This window comes from Lolium perenne, chromosome 3, assembly GCF_019359855.2.
Source record: "Lolium perenne isolate Kyuss_39 chromosome 3, Kyuss_2.0, whole genome shotgun sequence".
Classification (NCBI taxonomy): Eukaryota; Viridiplantae; Streptophyta; class Magnoliopsida; order Poales; family Poaceae; genus Lolium; species Lolium perenne.
In genome coordinates this window covers 68,247,007-68,273,456 of record NC_067246.2, presented here as the reverse complement: position 1 = coordinate 68,273,456, position 26,450 = coordinate 68,247,007, and the positions used below count along the sequence as shown (strand labels likewise).

Sequence of the window (26,450 nt, the reverse complement as noted above, 5' to 3'; positions counted from 1 at the left end):
AGGAGCAGCCTAGTTATGTACTGGACGTGTAGTAAATATTCCATCTCTAGCTGCTTGTTCATTCTTCCTGTGTGTATTCTTTCATCAGTTAGTGTTAGGATTAATCTGGATTCATGTATTTGCACATGCGTTCTGGTTTGCATGTAGGTTGATTGTTAGGCTAAGCTAGTAAGCTGTCTAAGGAAGACATGTGGCTGTACGTGTGATGCGTATGCACTACAGGTTTGGGATGGAAATAGTGCAGGTGAGATGTGAAGCGGTTGCAGGCGAGTTGCAAGGCGAACCAGATGCACGAGCTGTCCATGTTCAGTTAGTCGAGTGAGTAAGGAGGTTAGTTCAGTTTGTGAGCTGCTGCATGTTTGAGTTGTTACTAGCAGAAGAATAGGTCTTAGAGCATGCATGGTGGAGGGCCGAGTCATGTGTGGATCGTGGCGTGATTCTAGGTGGCCACACGAGTTGTTCTCGTCGTGTGTTAGTTGTGGCACTAGTGGCTGCATACTGTCAGGTGTTTGCACTTGTATATATAGTTTGCATTGTGTTAATGAAGAGGCAAGTGGGCAGAGCAACAATGTATTCTTTATGTGATACCAAGGAGACAAATGCATGTGGCAAAGCCATTGTTTTCCCTCCGTGGTGAGTGTGTGTGTGTGTGTGTGTTTCTGAGTTTCTCCATTCTGTGTGAGAGACACATGAGAGGTAGAGAGGTAGAAGAAGATGGGGCTGCGAGATGCAGGTCCAACAGTTAGACTGTAGCTATTTGACATTCGAGTTTTATGCATGGGCTACCACTTTGGCGTTGTAGACAGTCTTGCACACTAGTGATGCAAAATATTAGAAACAAGGTCGACAATTTGGTTATTCAGATTATTTCTCCTAGTGCCGCAGGGTTGCAATTACATATGTACATGCACACTCACTTCAACTTTGTATGGAAATGTTTTACATATAGGCTGCCTTTCCTTACCAGCGCACTGCAGCCTAAATTGTTATCGAACCTTGCAACACGTAGAACGAAGGTTCTCCTTTTTTTTGGAGTTTGGAGGTTCAGGGGCGAATTACTTAATCCTGTTTAATACGTGTTGGTGTCTTGTCTTGAATTATGCTACTAGGCACCAGGGCATGTTCCCCCTCTTCAATCTGTTTAAGTTTCAATCTATGATGCTGAATTGGTAATAAGTAGCATGTCCGCAAAGGTGTCAAGGTACTATGATCCCTTACCATATGCTTCGGAGCTGCCGATGGGTGTGTTCACATAGTTTAGCTATGTATTAAACTTGCCACCAACATAATTATGGGTTAGTCATGTTTCATACAGACTTGAGCTCTATGCGTTTAATATTCTTCATAAGAATGACGGTCTGAAAATGGTCTTTAACCATATGCTTCGGCACTGTCAATGGGTGTATTCACATAGTTAAGTTATGTATGAAGCTTGTCACCAACATAGCTGTGGGCTAGTCATGTTTTCGCCCAAGCTTTTGTTGCTCTATGCTGTTTAATCTGCTTGATGAGAATGATTGTCTGAAAATGGTGTATGTATTATTTTTCTATTTTTGTTCAGTATTTTTAACTTGGATCATTTTGGTCCTTAAATTTTAGTTTTGTAAGATCAGTTTACTGGATGATATTTAATCAGCTGTATCAAGCAAAATTGAGATCCTTATCAGTCATCCTTCTTGATACTGTTCCAGATGCTACTACGTGTTAGCTAGTCTGGTGAAAGAGCATTCCATGTGAATAGTTATCAAAGTTACTTGATGTTTTGCTAAAGCCTATGTGGCATTACAACTTGTTTCACCAATATTAAGGTTTTCAGTTTTCATTATTGAACTTAGCTGTCTTTTTTCTTATTTTTTCTTTGATCGCAACCCAGAATAAAAAAGCGTGGTGTTTAGTTTGATTTCCACTAGATACACCTAACCTTTTGGTGTACATGTCAGAAGGTGTTTCTCAACTCCTAGGTGGCCTGGAGCCCTAGATGCATTTTTGTAGACATATTTGGCCTCTTTATTTTTAAAAAAATTATTGTAGAATTTGATGTCTTTGCTATTTGGTTTCATAGATGCATGATGTCTGCTGATACACAGCTATTTTTTCAGGCTTCTGGAAGTTAATTCTGCTAGGATGGCTGATTGGTCTAATCTTCAGACTGATATTGTTGGTTCAATTGTAAGGAAGCTTGCCATCCCTGACTATATCAGATTCCGCGCCGTATGCACCTCGTGGAACCGTGTCTGCGTCTGCAGGGATGTATCCAATGATCCAAGGGTAGACCCATGGCTGATGCTCCCCACAAAGACGCTTGAGGATGCTAAATTTTTCAGTATACCTGAAAGAAAGAATGAAACCATCCGTATCCTGAGTACTGCCACGATCTTTGGCTCCTTGTGGACTCCTGTTGGTTCTTCCCATGGCTGGCTTGTCTTCTTCAACCTGAACCAGGGAACTATCCAGTTGGTTAATCCCATCAGCGGCGGTCAGTTTGAACTACCCCCACTCGGACGCGAGCACTTCTCCAAGGCGGTGTTGCTTGACATGAGTGAGAGCAACTTCAGTGTTGCTATCGTCTATGGCAATCGAAAAGGATATAAGGTGACACGCAAAGGAAGCAGAAGCTGGTCATTTGTTGATTCCAAACATATCCTAATTGATATTTTCAAGCACAGAAGGCAACTTTACACCATCGACATATATGGCACTGTCGAGGTGTGGGCAGAGCCACCCCGTTCATGGCCGGATGCAGACGGCCCGCTTGTTGATCCATATATGCATCCTAGCCTCGCCCAGCGGAAATTTAACTGTCTGGTGGAGACCCCAGCTGGTGATCTCATGAAGGTTAAGCGCCAATCTCAGAACAAGTTTGCGGTGTGGATCCTGAGCAGAGAGACATCTTCATTCGAGAGCACCGAAGACATTGGGGATTTTGCTTTGTTTGTCAGCCACCACAACTCGTTCTGTTTCCCGACCAAGGACCATCTGAACCTCAAGGCGAACTGCGTCTACTTCATCGACAACTACAAGAACCTGTGTGCGTTCAACCTCGAGCATGGGACCAAGGAGCTCATACAAGGCCTCGAAACTCCGGCGCTCCCACGACAGGACGCATTCTTATGGTTCATACCTTCACTGAAATGATGTAAAAGCAGCCGTGTGCCTATATCGTATAGTTGATCGCTAAAACCTGAATTTCCCTAAATAAGTAATGAACGTATTCGTGGCACTTTTGTGGCAGAATCAGCTGCCTGGAGTTTGAACATCTCGTTCATTGCGTGCTGGTTGCTTGTGTTTTCAGACAAAGTTGGAACCATTCTATCTTCCACGTGAACAGTACATTGTTTGGCGACAAATCTCTCTCAGGCTAGGCTGAGACTTTGCTCAGAATTCAGAAGTGTAAGAGCATCTTCAGTCGCGTCCCCCAAACGGCGCCGGATCGAGCGTCTGGGGGACGAGTTTTGTTCGTGCCGCATTTGGGGGACATCGCTCCCCAGTCCCGTCCCCAATGAGGAATTCAAATAGTCCCCAGTCCCGTCCCCAATGAGGAATTCAAATAGTTTGCATTCAAAAGAGATCATTCCCGCCAAAGTCACCAGAGTAGCGGCGATGGCGCGCGATCATATTACACGCCGACGGATGCATTAAAAGAAGGGGTTGGGGTAGGACGACGCCGACGGCGCATCCTGAGTCGACATAGGCCCGTCGATCACGATGAACTCGTCGTGATCTACCCGGTGTGCATGCTTTGTCACGACGTCGAGGCAGAGGCCGACGCATGTGTAGTAGCAGATGCGTCTGCCGGCTCTTGCTCCGGGGTTGGGGCCGCTACCTCTGCAGCTGCCTGGGCTGCCGCCTCGGACTCCGTCTCAGCCGCCGCCATTTTGGCTTCGATGTCGTCGAGGATCTGGCCTTTGAAGAAGTTGTGCGCCGCCTGTCATTCGGGGAGACATTCCTTCTGTCGACGCTCTCAGCAGGGACATGTCGTCCCTGCATTTCTTCACCTCCATCTTCGACAACGAAACGCGCGTCAACCTCCATTTATGGTTTATCTTGAACTTGCTATAGCAATGCATCAGCGCGAACGACTTATGCCCATCCGAGTTCTTCCGCTACAAATCCATGGCCTTGTTAAACTAACTAAAGGAAGCACAATCATTTCATCAAACACATTGTAGGCGCTATAAATTATGTAAGAAAGAAGCGTACCAGTTGGGCGACGTCGGCGCGTCGCCTCTAGTCTCTAAGTCATGATGGACGAATTTTCTCTGTGCCGCTAACGCGTGGGACCCGTGTCGCTTCGCCTCACTTTTCGGTGTGTCCGGCGTCTCTAGAGCGTCCCCTGTGTAGCGGGGACGGGGCTCGGGGCACCGAACACCATAACGGACCGCGCCGAACAAAATGAGTCTTTGGGGGACGCGGCTGGAGATGCTCTAAGTGTAGCTGTTGACCACACATTATGAGTTAGCATGAAGCAGTAATAGCCGGACGCGCTTGCCCATCTGCCTTGAACTCTTCTCAGCATCACAGCAAGTGTGGTTAGAGCATATCTAACAGAGCATGTAAACGTGTAAACCGTAAAACACGAGTTCAGGCCACTGAACTCGTGTTTACGGGTCGAAAAAATGGTGGCGCAGATTAGAACCTGAAACAAAACTGTAAAAAAAGCATCTTTTCCTAAATATACCACTTGACTCACTTGTCAAAAAAAAAAAAAGTTCCTCACATCTTCTTCTTCCTGCTTCTTCCTGTGGAGGCTCCCGCAATCCCGCCCGGCCGCGACCGACAGCTCCATGACCAACACCTCCACGGTCGCCCCTGCCGCGCCCCGCCTACCCCGGCCGCGCCTCCACGCCTCGCCCAACACCGCTGCGCCGCCACGCCCCACCTGCCCCGCCCAACACCGCCGCGCCGCACGCCTCGCCAGGCCTCGCGCGGCCCTGGCTCCGCTGCGCCGCCCCGCCACCTGGCCCGCTGCGCCGCGCCGCCCGACCTGACCTCGCGCCGCCCCGGCACTGCGCGCTTCGCCGCCCTGGCCCCGCGCGCCGCCCCGACCGACCCCCGCGCCGCCCGGCACTGCGCGCCCCGCTTCGCCGGCCTCGCGCCCAGGCACGCCCCGCCCTGCGCCGCTTCGCCCTGCCCTGGCTCCGCCCCGCCCAACACCGCCACGGCGAGCTCGATCCCTCCCCGCCTCGTCACTGATGAGATCTAAGATCCCGGGAGTGGCCCGATCTCGCGATTTGACCCCGAAGACCAAGGGAAGAGGTGGGAGAACGCGAGGAACACGAAGAACACGAAGAACGTCGATACTCACGCACACACACCAACCCGATACACCCGATGCTTACCCCCGTGGCTCGATGGACCACGCCAATAGAATCTCCGAGGAAGAGACACGCGGCAGAATTCCCGGAGAGAGATTGGGGTTGGAGAAGAAGAGATTGATGAGGGAGAGAGAGTAACTTGTACTAGAATCTCACTCAACAATATCCAAATCAACAACCAGGATGCCTTGATTACAGAGGGATGGTAACCCTAGGGAGACTAAGCTCAAAGGTAGGTTTGAGTTCAAAACAAGTCTGAAGGGTAAAGGAGGGGTCCAGGCTACTTATATAGGCATACATGGCCAGCAAGGGCGAACAGGTACGCGGATGGATAATTTAGGCAGTTTGGTGGGTCATTCCCGTCAGACCCGGTTTGGATCCGGTCTGACCGGGCCTATGACCGGGTGGTCCGGTCCTGGGTCCGGTCGACCGGGCGCCAACCGGGAATCTGCGAGGTTTCCGGTCTTCGTCCGGTACGATGGAGATGCGCCCGGTTGGGCGCCCGGTTGACCGGACCTGGGACCGGGGCGTCCGGTTGTGGGGCCGGTCTGACCGGGTCCTGGGCCGGCCAGCGTCCTTCTCTTCCGTGGAGCGCTTCGAGCGACGTCGGGTTCGGCTTCGTGATCATCTCCATGTCCAGCTGCTCCTCTCCTTCCCTTGGCCATGGCATGTCCTCCTCTCCGGGGTCTTGATGCGCCTTGTACCTAATGACACATAACACATCGGCATGAGGTAGCATTCCGTCCAAAGGGGTACCAAGATCAAGGGTGGTGAGGAGCGAGTTCACCTCATCATGTAGAGCTTTAACTCGGGCTCGTGTCATCGGTCCACTTGGGGGACTTGTTGGTTTGGTGTAGCGACGTCGGTGAGCGGGGCTACATCATCTCCCCCCCTTGGGAAAGAGTCGACCTCGACTCTTGCACCTCCTCATCTCCATGATAGGGTGACAAGTCCGAGACGTTGAACGTGTTGCTCACCAAGTACTTGGATGTCGGGATGTCGATGACGTAAGCGTTGTTGTTGATGCGTTTGAGGACCTTGAAGGGGCCACCGCCTCTTGGCTTGAGCTTGGAGTTGCGCTCATGAGGGAACCTTTCCTTCCGGAGGTGGATCCAAACGAGGTCTCCTTCTTGGAATATTCTTTCCTTCTTCTTGGCGTTGATGCGGTTTGCTTGACGAAGCACATGTTCTTGTATGGTCGCTCTTGTTTCTTCATGTAGCTTCTTGACGGCGGCGGTGCGCTTGTTGAGGTCCATGTTGGTCCGCTCATGAAGTGGGAGTGGAAGTATGTCGAGTGCCGTGTAAGGTTCGAAGCCGTAGACGACCATGAAGGGGCTCCTTGATGTTGTCTTGTGCTTGGCGCGGTTGTAGGCGAACTCCGCGTGAGGAAGGCACTCCTCCCATGACTTCAAGTTCTTCTTGACGAGGATGCGTAGGAGAGTGGAGAGGCTTCGATTGACCACTTCCGTTTGGCCGTCCGTTTGCGGGTGCGAGGATGATGAGAACAAGAACTTCACTCCAAACTTAGCCATGAGCGACTTCCATAGATAACTCATGAACTTGACATCTCGATCCGACCCGATGCTTGCCGGTATTCCGTGTAGGCGAACAATTTCCCTGAAAAACAATGAAGCAATGTGTGAAGCATCGTCGCTCTTATGGCAAGGTATGAAATGAGCCATCTTAGAGAATCTATCCACTACCACAAATATGGAATCATGACCATGCTTAGTGCGAGGCAATCCTAGAACGAAATCCATGCTAATATCGGTCCATGGTGCATAAGGAATAGGCAATGGGGTGTAAAGACCATAAGGGTTGGAAGTGGACTTAGCTTGAAGGCATGTAGTGCAACGGTTGCATAAGCGCTCCACATCTCGCTTCATCTTTGGCCAATAGTAATGAGTGGATAGCATCGCTAGTGTCTTGTCACGTCCAAAGTGACCCATAAGACCACCTCCATGTGACTCTTGCAAAAGCAATTTTCGAAGCGAAGACTCGGGAATGCAAATCTTGTTAGCTTTAAACAAGTAGCCATCATGCAAATAGAAATCATCAACTCCTCGTTCAACGGAGCACTTCTCAAATATGGGAGCAAAGAAAGGATCGGAAGGATAGAGTTCTTTGATCTCTTCAAGTCCCAAGACATGAAAATCCAAACGAGTAAGCAAAAGGGTGTTTTTGCGGGAAAGAGCATCCGCCACAACATTGTCCTTGCCCTTCTTGTATTTGATTACATATGGGAAGGACTCAATGAACTCGACCCATTTTGCATGGCGTTTGTTCAAGTTGTGTTGGCTTTTCAAATATTTCAAGGACTCATGATCGGAATGAATGATAAACTCTTTTGGCCAAAGATAGTGTTGCCAAACTTCAAGAACACGAACCAAAGCGTAGAGCTCCTTGTCATATATAGGATAGTTGAGGCGTGCGCCATCTAACTTCTCACTATAGTATGCCACGGGTTTGCCCTCTTGCCATAAGAACACCACCAATACCAAGCCCACTTGCATCACACTCAATCTCAAAAGTTTTTGCAAAATTTGGAAGAACAAGAAGGGGAGCTTCGGTAAGGCGTTTCTTCAACTCATCAAAAGCATTTTGTTGGGCCTTGCCCCAAACAAACGGAACATTCTTCTTGGTAAGCTCATTCAAAGGGCAAGCAATGGTGCTAAAATCTTTCACAAAGCAGCGGTAGAAACCGGCAAGTCCATGAAAACTTCGGACTTGACCAACATTTGTAGGAGTAGGCCAATTGTGGATGGCCTCCACCTTGAAAGAATCAACTTCAATCCCATTAGCGGAAACCACAAAGCCAAGAAAAACCAATTTGTTTTGAGCAAAGGTGCACTTGGGGAGGTTAGCATAAAGCTTTTCATGACGCAAGATGAACAAGACCTCTCTCACATGTTGCACATGGTCCTCGAGGTTTTTGCTATAAATGAGAATATCATCGAAATAGACAACCACACTCTTGCCAATGAGAGGACGCAAGATGTGATTCATGAGGCGCATGAAAGTAGATGGAGCATTGGAAAGACCGAAAGGCATAAAGAGCCATTCATAGAGACCGAGCTTGGTCTTGAATGCCGTTTTCCATTCATCACCAATGGCCATGCGGATTTGGTGGTAGCCACTACGCAAATCGACTTTAGAGAAAATCGTGGCACCACTTAACTCATCAAGCATGTCATCTAAACGCGGAATGGGATGGCGGTAACGGACGGTAATGGCATTGATGGGGCGACAATCCATACACATCCGTTGCGTCTCATCCGGTTTAGGCACAAGAATCACGGGAACCGCACAAGGGCTAAGGCTTTCGCGGACATACCCTTTGGCGAGGAGATCTTGAATTTGGCGTTGGATCTCCTTTGTATCTTCGGGGTTGGTGCGGTAGGCGGCACGGTTTGGAAGCGGAGCGCCGGGTATGAGGTCGATGCGGTGTTCTATGCCTCGAAGTGGTGGTAGTCCATGAGGGAGCTCATCGGGGAAGACGTCTTGAAACTCCTGCAAAAGAGACAACAAAGACGGAGGAATGTTGGTTAAGTCGTTAGTCGCCGACGATGGTCCCTTGCATATGAGCACGTAGTGCAATATGGTGGATGGGTTCTCTTGGACCTCTCTCCACTCACTCTTGGTGGCTAGGAGAACATTCTTGGTCTCACTCATATATGGCTTGTGGCGCTCACTATCTTTGTGGTGGGTCGCTCCCTCTCCTCTCATCTCACTATGATGGGTGCGGAGTCGTGCCCTCGCTAAAGCCTTCGCATTATCCGCGATGATTTGGCTAGAAGTCATCGGGCGCAACTCGAACTTCTTGTCGTTGACCTTGAAGGTGTATGTGTTGGAGAGTCCATCATGTATAGCCTTCTTGTCAAATTGCCAAGGGCGGCCAAGCAACATGTGGCACACCGTCATGGGTACCACGTCACACTCGATAGTGTCCTCATACGGTCCAATCTTGAAAGTGACGGTGACGGTATGTTGTATCTTGACGTTGCCCTTGTCACTCAACCATTGGATATGGTAAGGGTGAGGATGCTTGCGGAGAGTGAGGTTGAGCTTCTCACACAACTCGGTGCTAGCAAGGTTATGGCAACTTCCACCATCTATGATGACCTTGATCGACTTGCCACCAATTCCGGCACGGGTTTGGAAGATGTTGCACCGTTGTTCTTCCATAGCGTGAGGTTGTGTTGTTAGCACCCTAGTGACCACAAGTGAGGGGCTTGGGTCATGCTCACATAAGAGAGAATCTTCTCCACTTTCTTGCTCATAAGCTTCTTCACTTTCCACGGCGGCTTGCACAAGGGCCTCGTATTCATCTTCATCTAGCGTCTCAATGTCACCATTCTCCATAGTGATCATAACCTTGGTGTTCTTGCACTCAAACGATTTGTGACCTTGGGTGCCACACTTGAAGCAAGTGACATTAGAGGGTCCCGTGGATGCCTTAGAGGAGGCGGTGGAGGAGACCGTTTGCTTCATGCGACTTTGGATAGTCGGTTTCTTGGATGTCGTAGATGACACGTCGGGCTTGGCACTTGTAGTAGGAGGAGTTGATGTAGTCGGAGGAGTTGATGAAGCGAGCTTGGAGGAGAAGTAGGTCTTGACCTTGGAGTACTTGATGTCTTCCATCACTTGGCGCTCGGCCTTCGATGCTTGGTGGACCAACTCAACCATGTTGGAGTATGGTTGGAACTCCACAATTCTCTTGATGGGGTAGTTGAGGCCATTGAAGAAACGAGCAATGGTTTGTTCCTCGGACTCTTGGATGTTGGCTCGCATCATAGTGAGCTCCATCTCCTTGTAGAACTCCTCAACGGTCTTGGTGCCTTGCTTCAACTTTTGGAGCTTGTTGAAGAGGTCGGTCATGTAGTGCGTTGGGACAAAGCGAGCATGCATCTCTTTCTTCATTTCTTCCCAAGTGTCAATTGGAGGTTCACCCTTTTCTTCCCTAAGAGTGAGGACTTGCTCCCACCAAGTGTTGGCGTAATCCTCAAACTCAAGCGATGCCATAGCCACTTTCTTGGCACCGGAGTAGTTGTGGATGCGAAATATCTTGTCAACCTTGAGTGCCCATGAGAGGTAGGCCTCGGCATCTTCTTCACCCTTGAACTTCGGCATGGTGAACTTGAGCCTTCCAAACATGTTTTCTTCATCCTCCAAGTTTCTTCTACGAGGAGGGGCGACTTCATCTCTTGCGGCTTGAGGAGGAAAAGGAGGTCTTCTACGGCCAACCATAGCATTGGGTTGGCGTTGAAGGTGAACACTTGCTTCACTTGGTTCACGGTGAGGATGTGGTTGAAGATCTTGTCGCGGTTGTTGACGATGCTCAATGTTGGCCCTCTCATCTTGATCATGCTGTGGTTCTCCTCGTCCACGTTGGTCATGGCGAGGGTGGCGGCGGAGATCTCGTCGAGGTTGATCTTGAGGACCTTGGTCTTGGGGTTGGTCGTCACGCCCATGGTGGGCATGGCGATCCGCTTGGTGACGATCTTGTTGTAGGCCTTGGTCTTGTGGAGGACGCTCATGTGGACGAGCATGGCGATGTATTTATCCACGCCTAGAGTTGGAGCGAGAGTCTTCATGACGAGCATGGGGGCGATGAGGTCGATGATGGTCTTCATGCCTTGAGGAAGAGCTTGAGGACGAAAGGCCACCATGAGAGTAGTAATCTTGTGGCGAGCTTGATGACGAGGAAGTAGAGCGGTGTCGGCGATGGCGACCCAAGTTGGTGATGGCGCGCTCGAGGCTATCCATGCGCCGCTCCATGTTCGCATCATTGGCCGCCATTTGGCCATTCAAGTTGTCCGTAGCTTCACGAAGGAGAGCCAAGTCTTGGTTCACGGTAGAGAAGTTGTGAGCCACTTCCTCGTATTGTTCATCGATGCGCGTCTCGAAGAGAGTGAGTTGCTCCTTGAACTCTTGTCGTTGCGTCCATAGGTTGTGTTGAGTAGCCAACCTCTCGGTGTTGCGGAGGATTTCTTCATCCCTTGTGGTATCTCCGTTCCTATCCATGATGGAAAGACAAGAACTATGTTGTGTATGTTAGTGGAAGGAGACTACCTCGCACTCTTACCAAGGTAAGATAGTATTGAGGCAATCCACCAAGCTAAAAGCAAGATCAAGTGTATCGGGACACACGCAAAACCACACGCAAAAGCTAGCAAATATGGTGTTAGGCGAGTGTTGTGGAAAGCCAAAAGACAAATCCAAGATCGAGTATGTTGTTAAAAGTGGGTAAGGTCCAAAAATCCAAATGTCAATGTGAAGATCACTATAAACACAGAAAGTTGTGGAACACACACACGGGATAAGCGGGGTTAGTGCAACCAAAAGTGAGCGGAAAAGTGTATGTATAAGTGCTCGGTATCACACTAACACAAGGAGAGCCAAAGCTTCGGTTGCAAAGGAAGAGACAACAAGATTCACACGCGGCCTCTCTTCTCTTATCTCTCTTTGCTTAAAAGCTTTTTCTCTTTTGTATATGGTGGCACTTGCACTCGTTTGTATCTTTGGTGGCACTTGCACACTTTTGTATGTAGGCGAAGTATCTAGTAAAAACCATGATTCGGTGAAAACCTGGAAACTACCGTCCTCAGTCGTCTGATCGTTCATGGTTGGCACAGATCAGTAGTGGACTCCCCCACCGGCCACTTAACCCACTTTTCAACTTAACCCCCTATGAATTATCCACGATCAGAAAGATCTTAACACCTCGACCTGTCCTCCCTGATCATCTCCTTTGATCTCGCGTACGTGAACATGGTTCCGCCGGCCGTCGTCCCTGGCGATCCGGACGCGAGGGAGACTCTCTGTTCAGACCCGTCGCCGTCGGCCCTCAGACTTGATGCCGGTGGCGAGCCATCCCCTCCAATGCTCACGTCTCACACTTCAAACCATGCGTCACCACCAGCCGTCGTGCTCAACGCGCTTGCTGCTGCATCCCCTCCAGTGCCCATGCCTCATTGTAGCACTGCCCCGGTGAGCACAAATTCCTTCCCTCTTTGTTTTTCTTGCTTTTCTTTGTCCATTGATACAATCTGTACTTGCATATGTTAGTCTCGTGTAACTGTCGTTTTATCCAGATGCAGTCGTAAACTAGTCTTTGTGTGAATATTCAGTCCCGAGTTTGGTTGCCTAGCGCCCTAGCCTTGTACTTCCTTGTCATGATAAGATTTTGTGTCAGAAGAGATTAGTACTAAGCTACTAGCTAGCTAGCTAGTCAATTGATTCGGTTAGATGAGTTCTTGTTTGGCGGTTCATTAAAAAAAGTTCAGGCTGGCTGAGTTCAGTTTTGCTTGTGTGTACTAGTCCAAATAGATTCAGGTTCATTAAAAAAAGTTCAGTTTGGGTGAGTTCGAGTTTTTTTGGGTGTGCTTGCTTGATTATCATACATCGTAACACATATTTGTGTTGTTTGCATTACAGATGGAGCCTCAGCACTGTGATTTGGATTTTCAAACCCGTGTTTGTAGTGATGGAGATCGCCATAATGTGGAAATACATCCTCCTCCAGTCAATCCGGGTTTCCAGGTCTGAACAGAGAGTCTCCGTCGCGTCCGGATCGCCAAGGACGACGGCCGGCGGCACCATGTTCACGTACGTGAGATCAAAGTAGATGATCACGGAGGAGGTGTTAAGATCTCCCAGATCGTGAGTAATTCATAGGGGGTTAAATTGAAAAGTGGGTTAAGTGGCCGGTGGGGGAGTCCACTACTGATCTGTGCCAACCATCAACGATCAGACGACTGAGGATGTTAGTTTCCAGGTTTTCACCGAATCATGGTTTTCATTGGATACTTCGCCATGTTACTAATACTATCTAACAAACTTGTACATGCTAGAATATATCTTCACCATGTTCACCATAAACACCATAAGGAGGAGCTGTCAAGAGTTCTGTGTAACTCATAAATGGTCCACCAACTCGACGACAAACTAACTCATGTGCAGCTTTGGGCATGATCCCAGAATCCTCAGCGGCTTCTATTTCAAAAGCTTGTACTTCGGAAATCCTCCTTTGCGATGCCATCAAGTGGCAGGTTTGTTCTTGTTTCAGCTCTACTACGCTTTGGCACATGATCCAATGTTAAGCCTTTTTTTCGAATACCTTCATTCGAACAAACGAATCTGCATGATGATATTTGACCATCTAACTTGCTTACATGCTTGTTTATCTTCCTCACATCAAACCCTGCACGACCTCCATATGCAAGCCAAAACATCCAAGCTTCATCTGGATTTCTGAACCTCATACCAACCCGAGGTATCCACTTCTCAATTTCTCCCATTACAGAAGACTTGCAAATGCACAAAATAACAATTTTTTCTCAAATTGCATCGCACATCACCCCAATAAGCAAAATAACCTGTCAAATACAACAATACAAATATCATACAAATCCTCACGAGGCTACCTGCAGTATTACAACACAAGATCTGGCCTAAACTATTTACGCATATCATTGATGAACCTACTGGAAATAGTCCATATGCAGGACACAAAAACCTACTGAAAACAGTCCATTTTATGAATTGAGCAACCATGATTACCCATGATTACCTGCAAGATTTGTCGCAGAGGGAAGTCGTCGGCGCCGGGCGGACGTCGCAGGGCGGAGAGAGTCGCCGGCCCAGAGCGGAGGAGGCCGCCGCGGAGGAAGATCCCGTCGGAGCGGGCGAGGAGGAGGATCCCTCCGGGATGGGCGGAGGATCCCGCCGGGACGGGCGGAGGGAGCCGGCGGCAGGAGCGTGCTCCCCTGCCCTTGCGCCGGCAGCGTCGTACAGCGGCGGCACAGCTCTGCCCGGGAACGCCCGCGCAGTCTCCTTCTTTTCCCGCGTGTCCCTCGATTTTTCTCTGCGCTCATTTCTGGCTGCTGCCTAGGGATTGACTGCTTTGACCCGTGCCTTGCTGCTGCTGTCCATTGGATTGATTTGAACGGTGGATTAGAGGTCTCGGGGCACGCTGTGACTTGCAATAGACGGGGTACTGGATCTCAGTCCGTAAAAAGCCTCTTCCTGACGCTGAAACGACATTGTTTGCTTCAGTGTTTATCAGATCACGAATCTATCAACCGTATATAATCCCGAGCGATTGCCTCGATCGGAAATAGTCAAGACAACGAGGATCTTTGTTAGTTGACCCGACTTAAAGAATCAAACTAATTCATCTTCTGATTCCTGGCAATCGCACGCCTTTTCCACTCTCAATTCTGTCCAGTACATGTGCTTTTTTCGGCTTAAGAAACACCCTTTTATTTCTTTCTTTCTTTTGAAAAACGTTGAAATGGAGCCTGAAATCTGAATCGGCAAGTACAGGAATACCTGAATTCTGAAGAAGTCAGTTAGTTGCCTTCGGCAGACTATCCATTTATTGTACTTTCTCCATCTCATGAAGGTTGTCTAAAATTTGTACTCCAAGACTTAGTTGTACCTAGAAACTAAATAACATCTAAATACATTCAAATTTCGACAAATCCAACCAACGTTCTTGAGACGGAGAGAGTATGTAGTTCGCCAAGCACAACGTTGAATTGTTACCTAGAGAGTATGCTTCTGCTTAGTAGTATAATCTGTTATCTGTCGCTCTCAACGTGCAAACTTGGGCGGTCAATACCTGCGCAAACCACGCTCCAATACAAAATGCCGCCCCAACTCCGTGTGCTGCCTGCCATGTCTTGTACTTGTACTCAGCAAAATTGGTCTTTCTTGGCACTGCGTGACACTCGTTGATCCATCATAATTTTGCGTTGATCAGCTGGTCTCGATGATGAATGGCAGATACGATCAGGGTGTCTCAATCAGGCAATATATGACGAAAAGGAAAGGAGGACACCAAGTGTATCGATCATAGATGCCAGAAGTGTAGAAGATGAGAAAACGAGACGACGACCCCTTCGCCGAGGTGGGTGGGAGGTGAGCAGCATTCATGCAGCAGCTGAATTGGATGAAGTTGGATTTTTGTGCACCGACTGCCTCCAATTCGACTAAATAAACGTTGCTATAGGTACAACACTTTTAGCACTACTCATTACAGATAAACCATTCATTGTTAAGGCTAGTCATAGTAGGAGAAACCGTATGGTAGTACTAGACACATGTTACTATTTTATGTTATACGAGTAATACCTTCATAGTGGGTAATAACTCGTATGTGCTTTAATGCATTGTGTCATTTGTTGTCTTGTAGACTCGTCTTGTTTTAGGTGTGTGATGTTATGATAATATAGCTAGTTACCAAAAAAATATGAAAAATTACAATATTGAATCAATACTAACAGATTCACCATAAACTATATTTCTTAATATGTTCATTTAATATTGTAGATGTAGACATTTATTTCCTAAATATCTGATCAAAATTAGTAAGATTTGATTCTTTACTTAATCGTTATACGCCTTGCATTTTAGAACAAGGGAATAATTATCTGAAATTCTTTTTACGCAGTGTGAAATATTTTAAGAAACATACATGTATATTCTTGGATTATTGGACCGAATGGAGGTGAGCATACAAACAAGTGAATAGATGCATTACTCCCTCCCTATTGCGGAATGTCTTATGATTTTTTCTGAAAATTATCTAGATACGTTCACTGCGTAGATTCACTCATTTCTCGTATCTAATTTACACTAAGATATCTAAGACATCTTATAATAGTAAATAGAGGGAGTATTAGGCATGAATGTGCAGGTTCTCGACTCACCGTTAATGTATATCGACAAATCATTGTGGAATTTTAGGAAACATGGAAACCTAGCTTAGGAGCCCATGTACATGGTGCGTCCTACCGCTTCCTCTGTTCTATAAAAAATGCCTTAAATTTATCTAAATTAAGATGTATTATATTTATGGGACGTAGGGTGTACTATTTTTCCCTCGTCACACACTTTGCTTTTGGAGATGGCCAGATATTTTGTGCAATCCGTGTAATCAAAAGTTACCTCCCACTAAGTAATATACGTGTGAGACTAAGTCAAATGTACAAGTGGTATTTTGACCCAAGGTGTTGTTCTTATTGGCAATTATGGACCGGTCATTTTCCGACGACTAAAAGCCTAAAAGGGGAGCCCCAAGCCTATGTGTTAATTTTTTTGGGCGCGTTCTCTCTCAAGTCTCAAGCAACAGTAGATTAGTTCTATATTAATTGTTGTAAATTAAAATATATCTATACATAAAATGTGTCTACATATATTTAAATTAACGATATGATTTTTCTCACGAGCTCAATGGTCGGTGAATCAGACTCACTATGATGGTAGTGGACTTCACAATTATAGTTCTGTTTGGAAATATCATACAAGTTATTTTTCATTGTGTTCAGGAGATGCGCACCGTACCTAGGATTTGTCAGGGCAGCAACGTCGTCATCGTCGCATCCCTTCTTGAAGGTGCTGGTTTGGTATGCGGCGTTTCAGAAGGCTAAGATCGTGGTGGGAATCCTCCGGAGGGCGCAGCGGTTGCGGATCATCACCGCTTTCGTCAATTCGACGTTGTCGACATTGTTTTCCTTTTTTCTTCTTCTTATGTTTCCTTTTGGGCCTTGTTGTGCTGTTTGCTCCAGAGGTGGTCTCTATCTTGTATCGGTGGTTGCTATATTAGTATAACAGGGTGAAAGCCTATTTCAAGATTTGACTTTTAATTAATCCTTAGATGCCTTACATTTTAGCACAGATGGTGTAATTATCTAAAATTCTTTTTACGCAGTGTCAAATATCCTATGAAACATGCATGTATATATTGTTGGATTATTGGATCGAATGGAGGTGAGCATACAAACATGTGAATGGATGCAATACTCCCTTCGTATTGTGGAATGTCTCAAGATTTTTTCTGAAAAAAATCTAGATACGTTCACTGAGTAGATTCACTCATTTCTCGTATCCCCAACCTTATGTGTTATTTATTAATTGTCGTAAATTCGAATATATCTGTACATAAAATGTGTATAGATATATTCAAATTAACAATATGAGAGAGTAGGTAAATTTCTCACAAGCTCAATGGTCGGTGAATCAGACTCACTATGATGGTAGTGGACTTCACAATTATGGTTCTGTTTGGAAATATCATACAAGTTATTTTCCATTGTGTTCAGGAGACGCACACCGTACCGGTTTTGGCATATATTACCTAGCCCTAGGAGTGCAGATTTGGTGCAACAGAGTACCCGATTTTTAAAATATTTTAAAATAACATTTTTCTGTTTTAAAAATCGTCAAATTAATTCGCGAATAGATACACATGTCCTAAATACTCGCCCTAAGTTTCAATAAATTTCTACCGTAAGTTTGACACAGCTCATGTTTAAAAAGAAAAATAAGCAGAGTTAAAAAAATATAAAATGTGTTTTTATACGTAGAAAAGACTAAGTCATAACCCGCCCCTTGGTAATCCTCTGGTCCACTAAAGCAAAGCAGTATACATAATTTTCTTGCAGCAGCAGCCGTAGCGGCAGGTGCACGGGACCGGCACCGCCTGTAGCGTAGCGTGTCCACGATTAGTTGTCTGTCTCACCATTTCCCGTTTCCCTTCCTCGACTCCTCCTCGTCTCCACTCTTCTTCTCTTCCTCTTCCAGTGGTTTCCTCCCCAAATCTCTTCCCTTCGCTGCCGGTCTCGTCGCCGTCCTCTGCTCCCCCTCCCTCCCTCCATCCGTCGCGATTCGTCGCGCCTACGGCGACGGGGAACTGCCGGCGCGGATCAGTTTCCTTTCTTTGCCGGTAAGGTACCCTATCCCAGCCTGATTGGATCATTTGGATGGGTTGGTGCGGGGGTTCGTCTCGCGATTCCCTTGTTCCGTTGCCGTGTGGCGGTGGCTGAGTAATCCCCGTTGAGGCAGCTGCCGATTTGCTTGTCTGTTCGCTGCGTGGTAGGTAGGTAGGTACCCTGCTAATCAGTCCGTCCATGTCTTGGTTAGCTGCTATGCTGCTTCTTCAGTGCGGAGACCGATCTTTGCTGACCAGAAGCGCGACCGCAGCTGGTTTTCGATGAATTTCTAGGGGTTTGACTGCCTGAATCTCGTTTCCCCATGTTAGGCAGGGTTTTTATGGGGTCCAATGCGCTTCTGAACAGGGAAGAAGTGCGAGCTGAAACACGGCAGAGATATCTGCGTTTAGATCCAAGCCCTCTCAGTGTGTTTATGCAAGGGTTGTGAATAGCCCAATACTACTGTTTTTTCTTTCAATTACTCTTTTACGAGTACATTTTAAACTTCAAAGACCTAGTATTAAGAGTTCAGAACGGCAAGAAGTAGCTCGAAATGATATGTTGTTGCTGGAAGCCGCAGTGCTCCAGCTACCCACCTGGGTTTAGAACCTGGGAAGCACCCCTGACTTTTTAAGCTGGTGTTTGGAATTTTAGACGTGCTACCTGCTAATTAAAGCTTTTCTGATTGCCACGGAAGAATATAATTTCAATTGCTCACAACATTTGTTCCTACCGCTACGCTCGTATGTGTGTTTGAACTTTGAACAAAAGTTATAATTTTTCTGCTCGATGCAGCAAGGTGACCATTCTGACAAACTTGCAGGTTGTTGTGCGAAGCTGCATACTTTTATGTTCTATTCTTGGGACCAAATTTGTTGAGCTGATTCCAGCTAGGAGGAACCTAGAGCAGTTTGGTGTTAAGCTTGCTGGTCCCATCTTTCCTGACCAGCTCTAGGATAAATGGGAGAAGGTAAATACTTATCCAAATCTGTATATATCTTCTGAGTTGAACTTAAGTTTCTGTCTGCCGCTAGGTCGCTTAAGTTATGCAGGAAATATACAACTGCAGCTCAAAATACGCAAAACCCTTAGTCTCAGAATTGTTGCATAGTACCAAACTATGTTATGCCATTGCAAAAAAAAAAAATAGAGAACTATTTTCCAGCAACTCCTTTTTACACGATGTTCTCATGCAGGGTAGCATTTTAGTGTATAAACATCAGCAATATATAACGTAGTTAGAATTCAGAATTTATTGTCCGACTCCGTCTTTTAGGACTTTAGCATGATCCTATGCGCGTTATCTTAATTTTGTTTATAAGATTACTTCTTAATCTAATTCACACTTGGCATTATGCAGCAAGCTCGGATGAAATTTGCCATTGTCAGGATTGCCTTGGCAAGTACAGCCTACTCAGAGATGAAGAGAACCCGCACTTGGCAAAGTTTGAGAGACGGCTTCCTTGCTTTGGTTGTGGAATAGGATGGTCCTCGTAAGAATCCTTTACCATTTACGAGACTTCAGTTGAAATTTTTAAATCCTGGATCTGGCAGTATCAAAAATTTCTGGGTGCAGGTTTCTTTTAGGTTTCCTGTGTCCATTGCTTTGGTACTATGCAACGACTCTGTACTTCTGCAATTACTATAAGAGGGATCCTCGAGAGCGCCCGGGTCTTGCTGCCTCTGCTATTGCGGTTGGTTTTCCTTCCACAGTAAACCCTACAGTAATTAATGTTTTTTTGAAAAGAGACAATTCATATGTATTAAGTAGTGTAAAGATGATTTATATCTAGTTACATGAATCCATTTTGAAAAAATCTAGTTACATGAGTCAAAAGAGTTTTCCTGTAGAAAGCCATTGTTCATGCATGTGAACCATCATGCAACCTGATAGCAGATGTGTTGACAGTTGCGGAACCAGATTGATACCCTACTCTATCAAACTGCACATACTTGAAAAGGAGCCTCACTTTTAGTTTTTATTCTGCCATTGTTTCCTTGAGGAAACTTCAATGCTAGATTGCAAACCTGCAACTCTGCGCAGTCATTAACAGTTTTTTCCGCTAACAAACTTGCTCAGATAGGTTTGTCATAGCGAGTGTTCTTCCTAATGCTTCAATTACTACACTTCTCATGCTGGCGACCCAGCAGTAATTTACAGTTTTTGTTTCCTGCCCTGATGAGGTTGCTGAAATACTATGGTTACAGCGAGTTCTCTTAAATCTTTATTTTTTGTGTACCTGCAGGCGGGCTTCTTCACAACTGTGTCTGTTATTACCATCTCCATCGTTCTGATAATCCGGGCATCCGAGTGATTTCTATGGCATGGAGAACATAGCTGAGGACCCTTGTTGTTTATCGGAGGACGAGGTGTTCAGGAGGCGACTTGTAATGCTGGAGATACATAGCATAGCAGATCGTTTTAGTCCATTTGTAATCGTGCATGTACAAGTTATCCATCGTCGGGCTTCATCTGCCGATTGTTGTCTACCAGTGTCGTTGTACAATCTTATTCAGAGGGTGGGAACAAATGACTATTTCATCATCTAGCATGCAAATCAAGAGGCCACTGGTGACTGGTCAAATACCACAAATTACAGAGAAATTGCCCATTCAGTTGGTGGTCGCTGGGACTGAAATTACGGTCGGCATCATCAAGGGAAACAGAATGATACGCAGATACGCTAGACTCTGCATTCCCTGGTTGTTCTTCCGTTGTAGCAGTACCCTCTGAACTTGTTGTATTTATCTTTGAAACAGAGGCAAAATGCCTCATCTATTAATTAAAAAGAAGGTCTTCAGTTTTTAGGAAAAAATCGAGCGAAAACTTACAATAATTAAAAAGAAGGTCGTCAGTTTTTAGGAGAAAATCGAGCGAAAACTTACAATAATTTGGCCAAGCCCACATCAAGAGCACACCCACAAGAGAACAATATCAAAAGAAAACAACCTCTAAACAACTAGAACCGACAACCTAAGACATGACAATCCAAAATGAGTCACCCAAAATGAGTCCATCACTTAAGCAGCTTCTCAAACTTCTCTTGTTATGGCTCTCCTCCTTATCCTGCTGATTGATACCTTCTTAAGAGACTTCTCCACCTTCTTGATAATATCCTCTGAGGCTTTACCTACCAAGACGCATGCAATTTCCTTGCCTTAACCAAGGCTAGCGGCCTCCAAACTAGCGGGCAAACCACAAATCTTCTTTGCAAAAAGAGCATCTAAGCTAGGAATCAACACTACCTCTAAGGTCCAAAGAGGCGAGGGACTGGCAAGACTCCGACTGGCCGCCTCCAAGGTCTCAAAAAAGCATAACACCAGTGAAAGCACCGCAGGAGAATCACCACGCAACTCATGTCGCTCTGGCGTGATCTGCAGCACCGGAGCCAAGGTCTCCTCTATGCCCTCACTCTTAGAGGCAGTCGACACACAACAAGTTGCGGCGACTGACAGGGGCTGCCACGAGGAGATAAACAGCTATAGATATATATTCTTTCTCAATCACAGATAACTTCTCCTCAACCGAGCCAAGTGGAAGTAAAATCTGCGCGTCAATTCTACTCGCCAGGTGTGGCGTGTGGCAGTATTTTTCGTTGCAATACCATGTTGTTGAGATACATATCCTTGTATATCCGGATGTGTATCTTCTCTAGTTATGTATAGCGATACATATCTTTGTATTTATTATTGGGCCCGCCTCCTTCCTTGTATAGTTGAGGACGTGGCCTATATATGTAACGCCATATGCGCCCAATCAATATATTGTGAGTTGCATCCCTTTCTACATGATATCAAACACCTACCGTTCCTAACCTAGCCGCCGCGCCCCACTCTCCCCGCGCGCGCCGCCGCACCCTCCAACCCTAGCGCCGCCGCCCTTGTGCCGCCGCCGCGTGTGCTCCTCCTCACGCCGTGCCGCCGCCACGCCTTCCTCCCCAACCCCGCGCCGTCGTCGTCCCCCGCGCGCGCGTCGTCATGTCGTCGGTCTCCAACGGCAGCAACCCCTTCGCCTACAACCCATGGACGGGGGTCATCCACACCTACAACATGCCAGTGTCGCGCCCGCCGACTCACCAGGCGCACTTCATCGCGACCCCGCCCTACGCCCCGGCCTTCACCGCCACGCCGCCGTCCTATGCCCCGGCCTACCACGCCGCGCCCGCACTGGCTCTTACGCCGGTGGCGGCAACTGGTTTATGGACACGGACGCCTCGTCTCACATGGCCGCTCACCCGGGTAACCTTTCCCACTTCCACCGAGTCTCGCATCATTGTCGGTAACGGCGCCGGTCTTCCTATTTCTCACATTGGTTATGCTAATTTTCCTTCTACTTCTAAACCACTGTCTCTTAATAATGTCCTTGTGTCTCCCCAGCTTATTCAGAATATAGTCTCTGTTAAAACTCTTTCTCGTGACAACTCTGTGACTGTTGAATTTGACGCTTTTGGTTTTTCTATTAAGGACGCCTGCACCCGGATGGTTCTCCATCGATGTGAGAGCCCCGACGATTTGTATCCGGTGATGTCGCCTTCCACCCCCGGCACCGCACCTCGTGCTCTCTCCGCAGGTGTTGATCTTTGGCATGCTCGTCTTGGAAATCCCAGTGCCAACACGCTTCACCAAATAATGAGGGGTTTTTCGTTTTCATCTACTAAACAGTCTTCACATAGTTGCGAAGCGTGTCGTCTTGGTAAACACGTTCGTCTTCTTTTTAGTCAGTCTTCCACCGTTGCGTATTTTCCTTTTGAGTTAATTCATAGTGATGTATGGACCTCTCCAATCCCGAGTAATTCTGGTCTTCTTTATTACCTAATCATTCTTGATGATTTTTCTCATTTTGTGTGGACGTTTCCCCTCCGTAAAAAGTCCGATGTCGCCACCACTCTCACAGCCTTCTACGCCTATGTTTCCACCCAGTTCGGTTGCCCCATCCACGCCCTACAAACTGACAACGGAAAAGAGTTTGACAATGTCGCCGTCCGCACCCTACTCTGCTCCCACGTCACTATTTTCCGTCTAACCTATCCATACACGTCCCAACAAAACGGCCGCACCGAGCGTATCCTCCGCACCCTCAACGACTGCGTCCGCACACTCCTATTCCACAACCATGTTCCCCCCACGTTTTGGCCTGACGCCTTAGCCACCGACACCCTCATTGTCAACCTTCGTCCGTGTCGTCCCCGCTGGAACTATGCACCTCATCACCTCCTTTACGGTTCCCCTCCATCCTACGACGGTCTTCGGATTTTCGGTTGTCGTTGTTATCCTATTATCGCCGCCACCACTCCTCATAAACTCGCCCCTCGTTCCGTTCCGTGTGTTTTCCTCGGTTAACCGGCTAACACCAAAGGCTACCGCTGCTATGATCCGGTTTCTCACCGCGTCATCACCTCCCGGCACGTGTACTTTGATGAGCATTGCTTTCCTTTTGCACAGAGACAGGTGGTCGCCACTCCTCCTTCGACTACTGATGGTCCCCGGCGTCGACCCCTTGCAGGTCCGCCGGCTGCAGTGCCCTCGAGCTCGGACTCGGGCACTGCTGAAAGGACACGGATGTCGCCTAGAGGGGGGGGGGGGTGAATAGGCGATTTAAAACTTTTACGAGATGGGCTTAACAAATGCGGAATAAAACTAGCGTTTACTTTGTCAAGCCCAAAGCCTATATACTATGGTTCACCTATGTGCACCAACAACTTATTCTAAGCAATGGTTCATCTATGTGCACCAACAACTTATGCTAAGCAATACAAGCAAGTATGTGATAGAAAGATATATATAACTTCAAGCACGATGGCTATCACAAGGTAAAGTGCATAATTAAAGAGCTCGGGTATAGAGATAACCGAGGCACGCGGGAGACGATGATTTATCCCGGAGTTCACACTCTTGCGAGTGCTAATCTCCGGTGGAGAGGTGCGGTGGCTTAGTGCTCCCGAACGCCACAAGAGGCTCACCTTGAGGTGTGGTTGCTCGATGCACACCAACACCACAAAGGCCTCACCCCAAGATGCGGTACTCACACCACACACCGAACGCCATGAAGGCGCCTCACCTAAATCTCCGGTGACCCTCGCCACAAAGGCCTAGGTCACGGTTCCACTAAGGGATTTCCTTCGAGGCGGAAACCGGGCCTTACACAAAGATTGGGGCACACATCCACAACTTAATTGGAGGCTCCCAACAAATCGCCACAAAGGCCTAGAATCCGTCTAGGGTTCCAATAACCCAAGAGTAACAACCTTCTTGTTTTCACCACCACGAATCACCGTGGAGAACTCAAACCGATGCACCAAATGCAATGGCAAGAACACCACAAAGATGCTCAAATACTTTTCTCTCAAATTCCAACAAAGCTACAAAAGCTATTGGGGGAATAAGAGAGGAAGAACAAAGAGGAGAACACAAAATTCTCCAAGATCAAGATCTAGTGGGTTCCCCTCACAAAGAGAGGGATTTGATTGGTGAAGATGTAGATGTAGATCTCCTCTCTCTTTTCCCTCAAGAATATGCAAGAATCATGGGAGGAATCAGGAACTAGGGAAAGCTTTGAAGGACAACAATGGAGGGGAGAGAGAGAGAGTGAACCAACCAGCCCAAGGAGGAAGAAGGGGGTATACCCCCTCCCAATGAAATATGACCGTTTGGGACATCCCAGGCCGGAAAATCCGCCCCCGGGCCGGATTATCCGCCCCCCGAAAATCGCCCCTGGACTCGGGCCGGATATTTGGCTGGATATTTGCCCGGAATTGGCATTCGGGCCGGATTATCCGCCCCCCAGAAAACTGCAGAAACACCAAAACTAAAACGGGCATAACTTTAGCATCCGGACTCCGATTTTGATGATATTGGGCTTGTTTTGAAGCTAGGAACAAGCTCTACAAGATCATGCAGGAAACCATCATAGTCCAACAAGGGATGATAGAAACACATGATGAAAGGTTTGACCTATCTAAAAAAGACATACCGGTAAAACCTCCAATCTCGAAAATGCAACAAGTTGCCCATGCAAAAACCATTCTCAATGAACTAGAGCTTGTCATGAGAATAAGCACAAGCTCTAAAACATCACATGGATAAGATCCAAATAAAACCAAGAAAGATGATGAACCAAACTCGAAAACGCAACAAGTGATCTATGCGAAATCCGTTTTCGATGAACTAGAGCTTGTCATGAGAATAAGCACAAGCTCTAAAACATCACATGGATAAGGTCCAAATAACAACCAAAAAAGATGATGCAAGGATGCAAAGGTTTGAGCTCTCTCCGAACGATACGATCGAGTTACTCACTCGAGAGCCCTCTTGATAGTACGACAACTAAACTATAAACCGGTTTCCAACTACACTATGAGACCGGTGAGAAAGAAACCCTATCAAGAGCAAACATTATACTTGCGCATTCCACTTGAGCTCGATGACGACGATCTTGACCTCAACAAGATGGAACGCCTTTCTTGATTGTGCTTGCTTGACGAAGTCTTGTGGATTGCTCCCCCATAATCCACCATGGGAGAGCTTCTTCTTCGGCGCATCTTCACATATCCATGATCACCATAAGGATGGCAAGACTCAAGCAAAGGATCTCTTCGAGATGGCTCATCTTGAACTTGCACTTCATTTCGTTGATGTCTTGAAGTTAACCTTGAGAGCTCACTTCATCTTCATCTTCAAGACATACTTGAGACTTGATCTTCTTCATATGGATGGCAAGACTCAAGCAAAGGATCTCTTCGAGATGGCTCATCTTGAACTTGCACTTCATTTATTCATTCTTCATCATGTTGATGTCTTGAAGTAACTTGAGGGCTCACTTCATCTTCATCTTCAAGACATACTTGACAATTGATATCCTTCATCAATTTCTTCTTATTGCAACCCAATACAAACATGTTGATGTCTTGAAGTAACTTGAGGGCTCACTTCATCTTCATCTTCAAGACATACTTGACACTTGATATCCTTCATCAAATTCTTCTTATTGCAACCTTGAAGCCAACATATGGTTCAAGAATTACCTATGGACAACTCCTACAGATATAACTCAATGCAAACATTAGTCCATAGGGATTGTCATTAATTACCAAAACCACACATGGGGGCTCCATGCACTTTCAACTGCCTCGTCGTTCTCCGCCGCGCCCTTGAGCTCTGGCTCGGGCGCTGCCTCGCCACCCTCTGGTCACCCTCGAGCCATGTCTCGGGTGACCTCACGCCGACACCCGCGCCGACATCTGCGCCTGCGTCGCCCTCGAGCCTCAGCTCGGGCGCCGTGCCGTCTTCGCCGGGCGACGCCCCTTCGCCGGGTTCATCCGCCTCGACGCCGCTTGTGTCGCCCTCGAGCCTCAGCTCGGGCGCAGTGCCGTCTTCACCGGGCTCCGCCTCGCCTCCGGCTCCGCCTCCGCCTCCTTCGCCG

The 26,450-nt window shown here is 47.2% G+C and overlaps 2 protein-coding genes across 2 annotated transcripts; both read left to right on the top strand.

The window, feature by feature from the left end:
- Positions 1-1,158: 1,158 nt before the first annotated feature.
- On the top strand, positions 1,159-3,247 carry LOC127341600 (putative F-box protein At4g17565). The gene is made up of 2 exons (XM_051367462.2): positions 1,159-1,201; positions 2,100-3,247. The coding sequence occupies exons 1-2, from the start codon at positions 1,182-1,184 to the stop codon at positions 3,133-3,135; spliced, it is 1,056 nt and encodes a 351-aa protein (XP_051223422.1). The 5' UTR covers positions 1,159-1,181; the 3' UTR covers positions 3,136-3,247.
- Positions 3,248-17,782: 14,535 nt separating this feature from the next.
- On the top strand, positions 17,783-20,576 carry LOC127341602 (uncharacterized). The gene is made up of 5 exons (XM_051367463.2): positions 17,783-18,045; positions 18,855-19,001; positions 19,392-19,524; positions 19,608-19,725; positions 20,278-20,576. Exons 2-5 carry the CDS (start codon positions 18,992-18,994, stop codon positions 20,344-20,346), a joined length of 330 nt encoding a protein of 109 aa, XP_051223423.1. The 5' UTR covers positions 17,783-18,045; positions 18,855-18,991; the 3' UTR covers positions 20,347-20,576.
- Positions 20,577-26,450: the final 5,874 nt, after the last annotated feature.

Coding starts and splice junctions, on each gene's coding strand:
- LOC127341602 (XM_051367463.2), top strand. Junction 19,525..19,607: donor TGTGGAATAGGATGGTCCTC/GTAAGAATCCTT, acceptor TTCTGGGTGCAG/GTTTCTTTTAGGTTTCCTGT. Junction 19,726..20,277: donor TTGCTGCCTCTGCTATTGCG/GTTGGTTTTCCT, acceptor GTGTACCTGCAG/GCGGGCTTCTTCACAACTGT.
- LOC127341600 (XM_051367462.2), top strand. CDS start 1,182: ATGTCCGCAAAGGTGTCAAG. Junction 1,202..2,099: donor ATGTCCGCAAAGGTGTCAAG/GTACTATGATCC, acceptor CTATTTTTTCAG/GCTTCTGGAAGTTAATTCTG.